This window comes from Pleurodeles waltl, chromosome 3_1 (assembly GCF_031143425.1).
Source record: "Pleurodeles waltl isolate 20211129_DDA chromosome 3_1, aPleWal1.hap1.20221129, whole genome shotgun sequence".
NCBI lineage: Eukaryota > Metazoa > Chordata > Amphibia > Caudata > Salamandridae > Pleurodeles > Pleurodeles waltl.
The window spans coordinates 1,347,940,233-1,347,953,180 of record NC_090440.1 but is presented as its reverse complement, the minus strand read 5'-3'; the positions used below and the strand labels follow the sequence as shown (position 1 = coordinate 1,347,953,180).

At 44.2% G+C, this 12,948-nt stretch overlaps 2 protein-coding genes across 4 annotated transcripts in view; one reads left to right on the top strand and one right to left on the bottom strand.

The window, feature by feature from the left end:
* Positions 1 to 6,648, bottom strand: part of C2CD2L (C2CD2 like) — a 121,238-nt gene extending 114,590 nt beyond the window's left edge. Inside the window, exon 1 of the mRNA XM_069224821.1 lies at positions 4,198 to 6,648. Within this exon, the coding sequence (XP_069080922.1) occupies positions 4,198 to 4,539 (342 nt within the window). The 5' untranslated portion in view covers positions 4,540 to 6,648. The remainder of the gene's footprint in view (positions 1 to 4,197) is intronic.
* A 619-nt stretch (positions 6,649 to 7,267) lies between these two features.
* DPAGT1 (dolichyl-phosphate N-acetylglucosaminephosphotransferase 1) overlaps positions 7,268 to 12,948 on the top strand; it is a 55,242-nt gene continuing 49,561 nt past the window's right edge. Inside the window, exons 1-4 of one of the 3 annotated variants that reach the window (XM_069224817.1) lie at positions 7,268 to 7,569; positions 11,218 to 11,338; positions 11,624 to 11,837; positions 11,950 to 12,096. In XM_069224817.1, coding sequence (XP_069080918.1) covers positions 7,415 to 7,569; positions 11,218 to 11,338; positions 11,624 to 11,837; positions 11,950 to 12,096 — 637 coding nt within the window. In that variant the 5' untranslated portion in view covers positions 7,268 to 7,414. Of the gene's footprint in view, positions 7,627 to 11,217; positions 11,339 to 11,623; positions 11,838 to 11,949; positions 12,097 to 12,948 lie in introns of all 3 variants that reach the window. The other 2 variants (XM_069224819.1, XM_069224818.1) reach the window with 2 other exon arrangements.

Sequence of the window (12,948 nt, the reverse complement as noted above, 5' to 3'; positions counted from 1 at the left end):
GGAGGATGCTTCTCTGCTTGGTCCTCAAAACTGAGGCCTGCAAATCTAGACCGTGTTCAACCAGATTCATAAATGAATAACCTTGGGTTCTCTTTGGTTAATGTCCATCTTTATCTCCCCAAATCAACAAAAGTTACATCCACCTGTTTCTATCAGATCAAAATACTCTAAAAAATCATCCCACTTTTTCAATCAATCAATCAATCAGGAATTTGTAAAGCGCGCTACTCACCCGTGGGGATCTGAAGGCGCTGAGGGGGGGGGAGGGACAGAATTGGGAGGGGAGGTGCTGCTACTGCTCGATCAGCCAGGTCTTGAAAAGGTTCCAGAAGGTAAGGAGGTCACTGGTCTGGCGCAGGTGGGTGGGAAGAGTGTTCCATGTTTTGGCAGTTAGGTGCGAGAATGATCTACTGACGGTTATAGTTCTGCGGACATGTGGGACGGTTGTGAGGGCGACGTCGGCAGAGCGGAGATGCCAGGTCGAGGTGTAGAAGGAGATTCGTCTGTTGAGGTATTCTGGTCCGGTGTTGTGCAGGGCTTTGTGCGCGTGGTTGAGGAGTTTGAAGGTGATTCTCTTCTTGACTAGGACCAGTGCAGGTTTTTCAGGTGGTCTGTCATGTGGCAGTGGCGCGGGATGACCAGGATGAGGCGTGCAGAGGCGAGCTGGATCGTTGCAGCCTACTCTGGAATTTGGCCGTGGTTCCTCCATAGAGGACATTGCCGTAGTCCAGCTTGCTGCTTACGAGGGCTTGAGTGACTGTTCTGGTTTCGGTGGTTATCCATTTCTAGATCTTTCGAAGCATGTGGAGGGTGTTGAAGCAGGAGGAGGAGATGGCGTTGACTTGCTGGGCCATGGACAGTGAGGGGGTCCAAGATGAATCCTAAGTTTTGTGCGTGGTCGTTGGGGGTCGGAGTGGTTCCGAGAGTGGCAGGCCACCAGGAGTCATCCCATGCAGAAGGGGTGGAGCTGGAGATGAGGACTTCTGTCTTGTCGGAATTGAGTTTGAGGCAGCTGCTCTTCATCCATTTGGCAATGGCCTACATTCCTTTGTGGAGGTAGGTCTTGGGGGAGTCCTTGGTGAGGGAGAGGGTCAGCTGGGTGTTGTTAGCGTATGAGATGATGTTGAGGTTGTGGGATCGGGCTATGTTAGAGAGCGGGCCATGTAGACATTGAAGAGGGTCGGGCTGAGGGACGAACCCTGGGGTACGCTGCAGATGACTACTTCCACTCACAACCTCTAAGACAGTTACCCAGGTCATTCTAGTTCTCACTTAGGACAAAGACAAGTCTCTCCATCTTTGTCTTCCTCACTCTTATGTCGAGATTGGAGATAGTGCTGTAGCAGCTCTAAGTTTATTCTTTTAATTTATTGTCTTTCCCATACCTTCCCCAAAACCTTTGGCCTTGCACTTGTTCCTTGTCAATAAAAGATCTAATTTCAAGAGGTTCTCCTAAGACCCGCCATACAGTTTATCCTATAGAACTGAACTATTTAGCCAACAAATTTGACAAGCAACATCATACTGGGTTACTCAGATCTTCAACGTCTCTCCTACTTCATCATCGTTTTCTATGGAAAGTTTGGCTAAGAAGCAGCTCTTTCCTCTTTCTTACAACTAAATTATGGAACCTATTCAACTGCTCTCTTCGTGGACCAAACCACCTCCTTTCCCAAAAACCTTTGAAGACTTTGCTCTTTAACGACCTCAATCTAACTTAGCCAGGCTACAGATAAAAGCACCTCAACCTAGTGCCAGGGCAGCATATGTGAAAACTACACATTTCTGAAAATGAAAATCAATCAATCAAACCACATAAAGAGATCAGCTGAAAACCATTCCATAGGTTGAGCCCGGACTCTGTTGCCAGTGCATACACTTCAGGTCTGGTTTACAAATGGTTTAGCTGTGTTTGTGTAGACAAGACAATACACTCCCTACTATGGGATTTAGATGTACTCACACAGGAGAAAAATCAGAATTACAATGATCATCTATGCATCACAGACTCTTCCTTCATCAAGTGTAACCTTCTGCAAGCTACAGGAGGTGCCCAATCACCACCGTTTAGAAACAGTTTCTCATAAGGGATCCTGTACATAGAACATTACAATGGCTTTCTTTTCTTTCTCCTCCAGTGTGGACATCCACTCCGGGCACTCTGCCTTTGTATGCCACCTTTCTTCAGGACTAATTACTGTTTGTCACAAGATGTTTGCTTCACAGACTTTCGTTCCCTCAGAAGAGAAAAATTTGAGTTGAGGAGGCACTAGGAATGAAGTATGAGAATCTTGCGAGTATTGGAGTCACAGATGAGGGGAGGAAGTGGTTGACTACAGGCAACTGAAAGCTTTAGTTATACCTGACCATCTATTCTGGCTTGGGAAGGAATTAGGGCCCTCCCAAGCAATAGGCATTTCTTGGGTTACAATATGAGCTATGAAAGCAGCAGCACCCGATGTCTTAGGAAATACTGCAGAGGCCTGAAAAATCAAAACAATGTGTCCGAGGGCAGTAAAAGGAGGGAACCAGAAGGGGCTATCTCCAAATCAAAGCAGACTCATTGTGAGCGAACGTATTGCACTTTTAAACCACGAGTACCAGAAAGTCTTCTGTGCAGTCACTGATGTATGCTACATGTCAAATGAACATGGTAATGTACAGGTTTGTGGCCTTCAACATGAGCCTAAATCCAAGGCTGAGGATCTTTTTTCGGGAAGCATAAAATCAAGGACTGGGTTTTGAGGTTGAGGTACACACAACGCATTTCAATGCTTACAGAACTGTTTTCACATTATAAGTGACAAGAAGACTAGATGACCTGGACAAACACCTGGCTGGGGAAGTCTGGCAGTTATCCATTTATTCCCGCTCCCCACGTTGAAGTCTATCCCAGCTGGATCACTTCTTATCCATCACTCATGGCCCACAGCAGAGTATGTAATGTCTTATGGTCACCAATACCATGCATTCGACTTTATGTAGGTTGCTAGTGACATGAGAACGGAGCAGGAACCACTTCAGTTGTAACTTTTGGAACAGACCAAAAGAGTGTAAATGTTAGAAACAGATATTAGGTGACAAAGATAGAAAGAAATTAGTAGAGATGACAGTTACAGAAGGGGTTGTGCAGACAAAAAAAACGCTCATGACTGTTTGTAAAGGTCTAATATAATTGCTATTTCATTCACCAAGTTTGAAAAGGTTTTACTGTAATAGCTATTTCGTTCATCAGACTCTTGTCTCACTGATGATAGAAGTCAGTTCATCCACTTAACAGGCATCTGCTTGTCTTCCCTCCTGAGTCCTCCCACCGCCCCGAACCTCTTCCCCTGTACAACCATTAGAATACGCTAGATAGTGCACAGTCCTGGCAGAATGGGTGAAACTGGTATTGGTACCAGAATGTATTAACCCAATGCCTGTCAATCCATTTACTCAAGTGTATTACTCATCAAAGCATAACCCATGCGTGTCCTAAAGGCCACATAAATATGTTTTGGCTTCCTACTGGTTTTATGGTAACCTTCAATACTAGAGGGGCCTTTTTTTTTTAAGTCGTACCTCAAGGGAAAAGTAACCTGTTTAACCACAGCCAGCCTGGTAAATAGTAACTTGGCATTTAATGGACTCCAAAACAATTGCCAAGAGTTGTTTACGCACCTGTGAGTTATCCTCTGCTTAGTCTGCAGCATGAAGGTGATGATAATGGCTATGAGTGGAGACATTTAAATGTATTCATTGTAAATGGGGGAGCGGAGTTGCAGAAAACTCAGCAATCGAGTGGCAAGTCTTATTTTGCATATAAAAATGTTCTGTCCAACTTAAGCCTCAGCCTTTAAAATGTCTGAAGATATTGATATTGCCGTAACGTTGTGTAATTTTCCTGCTGTGATTTCTATGAAGTTCTGGCTCGGACTCATCTCATGCAAGGCCAGTTTCAAGAAATGTTCACCAAGGCGTAGTAGAAGACACAAAGCAAAAAATATACAGTCCAAAAGTTGAGATTCAAGCTTGAAGACCTAAGGAACGATTGAGATAAGGCAAAAGAAACTAAAAAACCACAATAGTGCTGAGCGGGTTCTCTTTGAAAGCTGCCTACAGTTTATATGTCGAGCATACACTGCAATGCAGGGGTTCAAGGCAATTGTACCACATACATCTGTAAGTAATAAATATTAGCATAACCAGACTCACCCGATCCTTGCTAGCCTGTTCGTTTAGGGCCTTCACCCAGGCACGCTGCCAGTTTTCCCGGAAGGATTTAAAAGCGAATAAAGAAGAAAGAAGGCCTCGGACACCAGCTTCTGGCACACGAGAGCCTTCCCCAGCAGACACTCCTAACTGCAGCAGTGACTTCCAGATGCCGGATGGGTCAGGAGTATTCTGGTTGCGCCGGCTCCAAAGACCCTGGGAATATTGTGCCAGCCAGACAAGCAGAGTGAGCAGTGAGGCTGCGAAGAGTAGCAGCAGGCTTAACCACCCTAAATCCAGCTCCAGTCCTGCGGGCACCCGCAGCAGCTCCCACAGAGCCTGCATGTTGAAAACAGACGATGGGGGGTTGGGTGTCGATTCAAGAACCCATGAGGTGGAGGGCAGAAGGTATTTCTGGTTATCAGGCGCACTAATCACGTGAAAAGGACGGATTCTAATCAGTAGCTCAGTAGGCAGAGAGTGGACCGGGCTCAACAAACAACTCAAAAAAGAACAGAAACAAATAAATCAAATAGACAGAAAGGTGGTTTTTCATATCCCAGGAAGAATGAGACAGGATGGGTAGTGGGGCTGGAGTTCCTTATGCACTGGTTCAAGAGGTGGGGCCCAATGAGAGAGGGTGGGGTTGACTCTGGAGTTTGAAGAGAGAGTTCGGGGGTCATGGTGTTAGAAGAGGTTGTGGCAAGTCTTTGGAGAACTGGGAGGAAACGCGATTCTACTTTCAAAAAGGCAATGAAAAACAGCTGAGACGCAGCCCTCCTAAGCAGGGTATGAGGTATGTGATAGAAATGAGGTGTGGCTCCATCGGAGGATGGTACCTGGTATCAAAGTGGAGTGGGTCTATTAAACACAGGACTATACTTTCTTTCTTGGTTATTTTTGACCGGCCCAATTCCGAGGAGTTAGTTTGTTTGTGTTTTGTTTCATTAAGGGGCAGGGTTTCCTGTGATACTGGGTACCTGGGTGTGAGTATGGTCTCATGGTGAACGTTTCTTCATTGAATGGTAGGTTTCAAAATCTGTGGGTGATACAAATACGAGCAGGGGGTTATGTCAAAGCAAAAGACAGTGCCTCGGGCGTTGGGTGCTATCTGGTCTACAAGGTGAGACACATAAAGCTGCTTTCTGGAGATTGCTTAAGGGGAGGTATCTGTGCGTTCAGGTTGTTTCCAGAGAGTCCTTTGGTGGCAATAATTTATTGTATTGACCACTTCATTGAAAATATGGGCCGTCTACTTGTAAGGTAATGGGGCATTTACACTGCTGATACAGGAAAAACACGGGGGGGGGGGCTGCTACGTGAGGAGTGGTAGATGATGTTTGAAAAGAGGGTACTACTTTCTGGGAGAGATCATGAGAAGATATGTGGTTGGGATGGAGTGTTTTGTTAAGGGGCAGGTCTCGATTATGGAATATATACGGCAAGGTCTTGATGGGGGTCTTGCTTCCTCCCTGGGAATAGGGTCTTGGCGTGGCTGTCCTGCTGCCTGAGAGGGAACCTGATGTGGGGGTCCTGATACTAGATGCAACCTGGGACGGGAGAGCTCTGGATGTGTAGGAATAATTCACCTGGAAAGCGATCTCGATAGGTGAGGTTTTGTTATCTGGCGAGGGCTTTATAGTTTACCTGTTACCTGAGTGAGGGGTTTTGGTGCAAGAGTCTTCCTAACTATCTGATCTGGGGCTTCTTGCTTGTGATCTGAGACTCTTGATTTGTGGAGGTCTCATTACCTGGCAAAGGTCCTGTCACCTGTGTGAAGAGTTCGGGGTAAAGCTGTCTTGTTACCTGTGAAGAGTTCTTAATAGGCCTTGTATCCTGTGTATGGTTTTTATATGTAGGGGTTATTTTACCTGGACGGATATCTTCAAAAATTGTGGTATGGCTGCTTGAAAAGGAGGGGGAGGGGCGGTGTGATGGTATCTTCAACTTGAGAGGGGCGTTGATGTGTGGGAGGCAAACTAGTTAAAGGGAGACGATAGTTCTACTTCCTGGACGGTGCTCTTTGGTGTGTGGCAAGCTTACCACATGGGGGTGGTCTGCTACTGCGAAGGTTTCGTTACACGGGAGTACAGACTTGTGGGCCCTGTAAACAAGAGGGTCCTTGATGTGTGGGAGTCCTGCTACAGAAAGGGTAGACCCTGCTCAAGTTGGAGGGGGTTGTTTCCTCGGAGGTGCCTGTTGGTGGTGGTGGTGTCCGTGAGGCGTGGAGTGGCTGGGGGCTTTTCTGCGGTCCGACGCAGGGCTCTACGGGCCGGGACCGGTACAGGCTTCTTGCCTCTCCTTTCCCGGTACCGGCCCAGCCTCCCTTGCTCCGTGTCAATGATTTCGGGTCCGGGCAACTCTCCCTCCTTGTCCAGGGGGGCTTCTCTGCCTTTGCCGGGATCCACCGCCAGAGCTGTCAAACTACGAGTGACATTACAACGCGTGCGCAGACCCGAGCTGTCACCCTGCTCACAGGACCCGCCCACTTCCAGGGTCTTAAAGGAACAAGTCGGAAAATACACGAATTAAACCCAAACCAAAATGGCCGTTTTCCGAATAAACTTCTACAGCCACGCCCAGGCCTGATCGGATGCAAGGGCCATCTTGGTAGAGGCAAAAATATGACATACAAAGCAGCCGGCTGGTGCCATTTTGGTAGAGCGATGAGAGCGAGACATAGTTATCCTGTGACAGAAACATATTATACTTTCGAGGTGCCTGCAGTAATAATTTTGTCCCCAAATGTTCTGGAAGTTAAATTTTTATCGTTCAACTTTCTGTCAAACAAGGTGTGAAATTAAATCAATTGTGGCTAGTCGTCCTTGCTTAGAAATGGCCTATCCTGGTCTCTAAGGACACTAATCAGAGACCGCATATACATTGTGCGCCAATGAAATACAATGCAAAACGTTTAGTCGCAGACTAGACATGGACATTTGTATTTGCGCGCTTTTAACAACTCGGTGATGGCTTCAGAACTCTTTTGGGAAGCAGTACTGAAACGCTGCAGTTTCTTTAAGATGTCTGCCATCGTGTCTGCATATGTCCTACTTCGTCTGTCGTTTGTTTCTATCTGTGACAGCTCACCCCTACAGTCGTGTTTCATGTTGCACTGTAGAGCTCACTTCCTCGTTCTATCCTTTTCTCACTTAGGCAACAGCAGATTTGATATCTGATATTTCCAGTGGACAGGGCACTGGGCAGCCTTTGCCCAGCCATGGGTGGGCTGCCACTCATCCCTCTCCTGATCAACTTCGGTGGGTCCGTCCTGGGTTTCCTGGGAACTGTGACTCTTATTCCAGCCTTTAAAGACCATTTCATTGCAGCCAAACTTTTCGGCGTGGACCTTAACAAAAGCAGCAAACAACCCATGTGAGTACAGATGGGGGTAGTGCAGCTCACGGGAGTGCCGAAAGCGATGCAGCACAAGTGAGTAAAGAGGGTAGTGGTGCACAAATGCATATACAGAGGATGGTGCACTGCATAGGAGCACAAAGATTTATATAGCCAATCCTAGTAGATACTTTGGGACAGTATGTGAATGTGTAGATAGATAGTGGCGGGGCAGCACTCCTGCGTAAAGAAGGTGGCGGTGGGCAAAGTCCTGGTGAAAAGTGCATATGAGTATTATAGGTTCCTATTGGAGCAGCATGTGTGAGTACAGGGGGGTGGTGTTAGCTAAATCGTTGTTCCTAAGAGCCTTTTACGGGGTATATCTACAGTGAGAGCTAAGGCCCTGGCTATGTACCTCCCGAGGGGATGGGACAATACAAGTTAGAGGCAAGGTCTTGTCTCGGAGCTGCCCCGGGCCCTGACACTTGCCAGAGCTGAGATCCTACAGAGCCTCCCCCTGCATGTGCCATCTGCATAAACTGGGATCTGACATCTCCACAGCACTGCCCCCTGTGACAGTCAGAAGAGCTGCATTACTCGGACTTTTTCAGTGCTTACAGAGACTGCTGGTTTGATAAGTAAAAGGCGAGGACTTCAACAACAGAGTCCATGAAACAGGGCGACCTTTTGTCTCCGTACCCCTCTGTGCATGGAAAAAATGTCCCGACCCTTAGTGTGGTGATTGTACGGGCCACATATCACAATCACATAAACACTGGCTATAATTGTGTTTGGTTATGTCTTGACAAAGAAAAAGTTGCATCACTGTAACTTGGAGCACTGTGAGCTCTGCATAGTCTGTATTTTCTTTCTAGTAGAACAGTCACTGAGAATTTTTAATTTTTCTTTGCTTTATCGACCCAGAACAATTGTTCCACATACCCTAGCGTTCTGCTGAAATTCTAGCTTTTGTAGGCGAGGCAACAAAATCCTCATAAGTTTTTAACATAGTAGTTGAAAGATTCTTCTTATGTACTAATGATAGGCTATAGATTAATCACTTTGTTGTTTTCGCAGAAGGTGGGCTGAGGCCAACAGGTATGTGCAGACGTGGGTTCCATGTTCACTGTGCCAAATGACTCAGACTGTACCTTACTGAAGAGACCTAAGTGGTCTGGAACCGGTCTGCGGTTGCTTGTGGTTCCATCTGGAGGAGAACTTGCCTGGCAGTTCTGGCTGCACGGTTTCTATTGGCACATGATTAAGATTAATTTGCATAAATCAGGGATCTGAGTAGAAAGGCATTATGAACGAAAAACAATGGTCTGAAATGCGGCCCAGAGCCAGCAGCAGAGGCTTAGATTAACTCAAGCATTCCTTGTTGTTTTTCCTAGTTTAAAGGTCAGGCCACACTGGACTCAGGTGAAGAATCAATGACCTCATTAAGTCACTGGTTTCTTGGTTTCTTTTATCTAAGACAGATGGCTCCAACCAGTCGATCGCGAGCTACCAGTAGCTTACAGACACCTTCACAATAACTAGCAGTCCTGAGTTCATTTTTAAATAAGCGCAGGGTCACATTTTCCTTTTAAAGTTAAGGTAAGGCTGTGTTTATATTACATTATTATCACCAGGCTGCAGATAGCAGGGCTCAATAATGAGCAGTGCTCAGTCAGATTTATAATCACGGCTAGGAAACAGTGGTGAAGAAAGGAAAGTGCTTGTCAACTTGGTATTGGAGCGTGAGAGCTAAAAGATGTTTCTAAATGTTTTAAATGAGAAAAAATTAAAATGCAAATTTACCTTAGATATTAAGTTAACTATTCATTTTAAATTTCTGCCATTTCAAAGTGTAGCATTTACAAATTGGAGTCTCTTGCTCCCACTGGCCAGTAGGTACTGTGCCATATTTATAACTGAAAAAATACTTTCATTTTTTTTAAATGGGAGGAATTTAAAGTGAAGAGAAATATTTCTATGAAATATCAAGTTTTAATGTTTTTTTTCCACTTTCAATTAATCAAATTATGTTTTCATGTTTTATGAAGCATGTTTCTTCTCTTTGAATTCCTCCCATTTAAACAGATGGCTGTATTTTTCTGTTATAAATAAGGCACTGTGTCTGCAGGACACTGGGAGCAAGATGTTTAGTGTTTGTAAATGTGACAATTGGAAATGGAAGAGGATTTGAATTATGAGTTTTATGGAATCCATGCAAGCATAAAGTTAACTCAGTTTAATTTTTCAAAGTGTTGCCTTTACACACAACTGGCATTTTGCTCTAAGTGGCTGGTATACACAGTGCCATATTTATAACAGAAAAATACAGCCATTATTTTAAGAGGGAGGCATTTAAAGTGCAGAAAAATGTTCCATATTATGAATATTTTTACAGAACATTATTCTGTACTTTAAATTTCTCCTATATAAATAAATGTTTGTATGTTTGTGTTATACATGTGACAACGCCAAATATGGCGAAAGGTATGTCTTGTGCCACAAGTACAAATAACACAGGCTCTCAGTCACCCATAACCATATATCCCCTTCAATGGCACACATGTTCATACATCCCCAAAGACCATGCTCTCATTGACACACATGGCAGCCCTGTCACAGTGCCCCTAGTCAAAGTATTTTGTTCAAACCATAGTGTCTGGCTGTATGGACATTAAGCTTAAAGTCAATGAAGCTGGGAATGGGGTTGCCTAGTAACAATGCAGAAGTTGCTAACCCTCAAGTAGCTCACATGATTTTCACTGTCAGAACGAGCTCTCATTACAGAAAATGTTGGAGACTCTTGATCTTAAAAAAGCACCATGTTATAGAATACGGGCCGCAGTTAAATCCGCCCAATGAACATTGTGATTTAGAGTTTGGCAGATGGGGTTACTCCGTTACAAATGTGACAGATATCCCATCCTCCGTATTGTGATCCCCTTATATCCTATGGGAATTGTAATACAGCAGACAGGATCTCTGTCACATTTGTGACGGAGTAACCTATTTGACAATCTCTAAATCAGGCCCTATGTCACAAGTAATAAAGTGCATGAAAACAAAGCGGTTAAAATGTCCTGTGTGCTGTTAACATTATGTGTTTGAAAAATGGGAAAATAATGTTTGCAGGGATTGAGTCAACATGAAGCAACTCAAAAACTCAGTCCTTGCACACTGCTGCATGCTTTTGTTAAGACAGAATGTGGAGAAGTTGTGATGGGAACATTCTTTTTACCAGAATACTTAGTTTTGGGTTTTAGACCAGTAATTTATTGCAATCTTTTATTTTTTCCTTCTTTAAAACGAACAATATTCACACTATATTTCTGCAATATATTTCAAACATTGTTTTTCACCTTAATATATTTTAACACAGTACATGGGATGCCTTTCTATAGTTAAGTAAATGATTGAAAGCCACACTTTGGTAAATGAAAAACAAAAATGTTTTTCATTAGCTGCGAACATCTGTGAAAACGTGAGGACAACATGGCTAGCTTGCGCTTACTTAACTGCAGGGTCACTGTTTTGAGGTTTTAGCACCATGTCTGCTACAAAAAATCTTTAAAGTTACATTTGAATTTATTTGGCCTATTGAGGGTTTCTTAGCACACTCAGAGGGGTACAGGACTGAACAATAATACCGATTGTTGTTAATGATGGTGAATTATGTTTGAATCCTCACAGCCCAGAGTCGCAGGGAGTCATCAGCGGGGCTGTGTTTCTGATCATCCTCTTCTGCTTCATCCCCGTCCCATTCCTGAGCTGCTTTGTGGAAGAGCAGTGCAAAGTTTTCCCTCATCATGAGGTGAGTACAGGCTTGGAAACTGACCATTGCTGGAATTTAGACTGAGATATTTCATGTGCCGGTGGTTTGTGACAAAGGCTGGAGTAGGAACAGGCCCATTTAGTTGTTTTTTCTCTTTGTTGATGAATGTGGCTTTCATTGGTCATTTGCAGCTTGTGGCTATTGTTTCTTCATTATTCTTTATTTCTTTTTTTCCCCGCAGTTTGACACTGTCCTATGAAGTGATTCTTCTTCTCCATGTGGTTAGTAGCTTTCTTTTTGAGCCTTTTTTTCTTCTCTTTGTAGTTTGTGGCTCTTATCGGCTCACTTCTTGCCATCTGCTGTATGATCTTCCTGGGCTTCGCTGATGACGTCTTGAATCTTCGATGGCGCCACAAGCTTCTCCTCCCCACTATGGCATCACTGCCCTTATTAATGGTCTACTTCACAAACTTTGGCAACACCACCATTGTGGTGCCCAAACCATTCCGGATGCTTCTGGGCATGCATCTGGACTTGGGTGAGTGGTTTTGCCTCCATACCTCCCACCTGCATGAATCTTCGTTTCTGATTGTCCATTGAAAACAAAAGTGCCAAGGTAGAATCCTATCAACACCATGTCTTCTCCCCAGGTATTCTGTACTATGTTTACATGGGTATGCTGGCCGTATTCTGCACCAATGCAATCAACATACTAGCTGGGATCAATGGAATCGAGGCCGGACAGTCACTGGTCATTGCTGGTTCAATCATCATATTTAATATTGTTGAGCTGAACGGTAAGAAACCACCTAATTTTAGTGAAAAAAGCTTCTTGTCTGCAGTTAGGTTGTTTACAAGCTATACATAGAGTAGTATATGTACTCTGACTGGAGTTAGTTTAAACCGTTTTAAGTGTCTTCAGAGACTTCTGTCAGCAACATCTGAGAAAAAACTAATATCTCTTACACTCATTTTACGCATTCCTGTGTATTTCCTTCTTTTATTCTTTTTCTCTCTCTCATTGAATTCTGCTTCCACTCTTTCTCTCTTTTCCTCCTGTCCCACTTCCTCTTTGAACTCTGCCATTGTAGAACACCGAAAGGTACAGCAGGTGGCTAAGAGACCTCACATTTCAATTCCCCTTATTTCTTTTCAAAATCCACCATTAATTAAATATGCTACCCCCTGATATTTTCCACAAAGTATGTAAGGTGAAGCCTGTAGTATAGCAGTTCTTCCTGTGGTCTGTCTCATCCTGCACTGCTCATAGGGATCAGTCGGTAAGAAGAAATGGGGAAGTCTAATTTCATCCCATTTGGCGGCACATAGAGTGCATGATGTGGATGTGTCTCTTTGTGATGTGGATGCAAGCAGTCATAGTCTGTTTTGCTCTAGTATGCTTGCATAAGTACATTGTAAGGCATGATGTAGTGTAGCCATGCACCCCCTGCTATGAGTAGCTGAAGATAGAAAAGTTGCTCACCAGTAATTCTAGTTCTCCTCCAGGGGAATCTTCATTAAAATGTATAGCCAGTACATATTTCTACTCAAGCAGGCAACCCGTGAGCCCATTCTATCAAAATATGGTTCTCCAAAACCTTTCTTTATAAACTCTAATATTAAAAATCAAAACATAGTTTTGGAAGCCT